Here is a 1,123-nt window from a genome sequence, read left to right on the forward strand (position 1 = left end):
TGTGTTGATTTTAATTATGAATCTTAATACTTTGAATTACTTGGCCAATAATTCAAAGATTTTGTGAATTTATTACAAGTTGAGAGATGGGTTTTAGGTTTAGAGCGCATAGTAAATCCGGGAATTAGTATAAAAGTGTAGAGATGATAATGCGGTTGATACATGGATTCTTCATATTTAAGGCATTTAATTAAGGTGTATTTCAATCTTGATAATGGCTAAGTTTGCCTGTCAAAAAATTCGAAGGCATGTGTAGCACGACATAATAGATAGACAGGCCACAACAAGTAGAGGATACACAAAAATCCCATATGTATGTTAGTCATGTCCGATTCAACTTATCAAATATGTGGTTGGAGTTAATAGATATACGACAAACTAACACCGAAAATTTGTAACATAATTGAGGAAGGCACGCGCTAGAAATAATAAGAGAAGATTTTGCCAATAACTAAATCCAACTTATTTGTGTTACACCATACACACTTTCCATGCAATATTCAGAGACTCCAAAGGTGTCATATTCAGATTTTGACGATGTCTTCATTATTGACAGCAGATTTAGAAGAATCTTGATTTTTTGTTTCATGTGAACCTCAGAGTTGTTCCAATGTGGCTAAAACCTCCGACATACGTGGCCTGCTTTTGGGATTACTACTTATGCACTGCAAAACAAGATTTGAAACAATAACTGCTCCTTCCAGAGGGTACTGGCCCTTCAATTTGGTGTCCACTACTCGATACACTTCTTTCTCCTCGGACAAATATGGTCTTGCCCAATCCACCAGGAATTGTTCTTTACTGGTAGATCTATCAATAACCCGACGGCCAGATAGTAATTCCAGCAGAACAATCCCAAAGCCATATACATCACACTTTTCCGTCAAATGGCCTGTTTTTCAGCAAGGAGATCAATATTTGCTTCATTATTGATAATTTGATTTTGAAGTGCAATAGGAATTGAGAAGAAGTATTTTTTTTGTCGAGCCAAACCTGTAGCAATGTATTCCGGTGCAGCGTAGCCTTGTGTACCCATAATTATAGTGGTCACATGAGTCCTATCATCAGGTGGCCCATCTCTAGCAAGACCGAAGTCAGACAACTTGGCATTGAAGTCCTGCCC

General features: G+C 37.5%; 1 protein-coding gene across 1 annotated transcript; it reads right to left on the reverse strand.

Annotated features, from left to right (window-relative positions):
• Positions 1-295: 295 nt before the first annotated feature.
• LOC111386866 (probable serine/threonine-protein kinase PBL4) lies at positions 296-1,117 on the reverse strand. The gene is made up of 2 exons (XM_023011352.1): positions 994-1,117; positions 296-892 (listed from the first exon to the last, which is right to left on the reverse strand). The coding sequence occupies exons 1-2, from the start codon at positions 1,034-1,036 to the stop codon at positions 597-599; spliced, it is 339 nt and encodes a 112-aa protein (XP_022867120.1). The 5' UTR covers positions 1,037-1,117; the 3' UTR covers positions 296-596.
• Between the last annotated feature and the right edge of the window lie 6 nt (positions 1,118-1,123).

Source organism: Olea europaea, unplaced genomic scaffold (genome assembly GCF_002742605.1).
Source record: "Olea europaea var. sylvestris unplaced genomic scaffold, O_europaea_v1 scaffold37475, whole genome shotgun sequence".
Classification (NCBI taxonomy): domain Eukaryota; kingdom Viridiplantae; phylum Streptophyta; class Magnoliopsida; order Lamiales; family Oleaceae; genus Olea; species Olea europaea.

Coding starts and splice junctions, on each gene's coding strand:
- LOC111386866 (XM_023011352.1), bottom strand. CDS start 1,036: ATGGGTACACAAGGCTACGCTGCACCGGAATACATTGCTACAG. Junction 893..993: donor ACCGGAATACATTGCTACAG/GTTTGGCTCGAC, acceptor GCTGAAAAACAG/GCCATTTGACGGAAAAGTGT.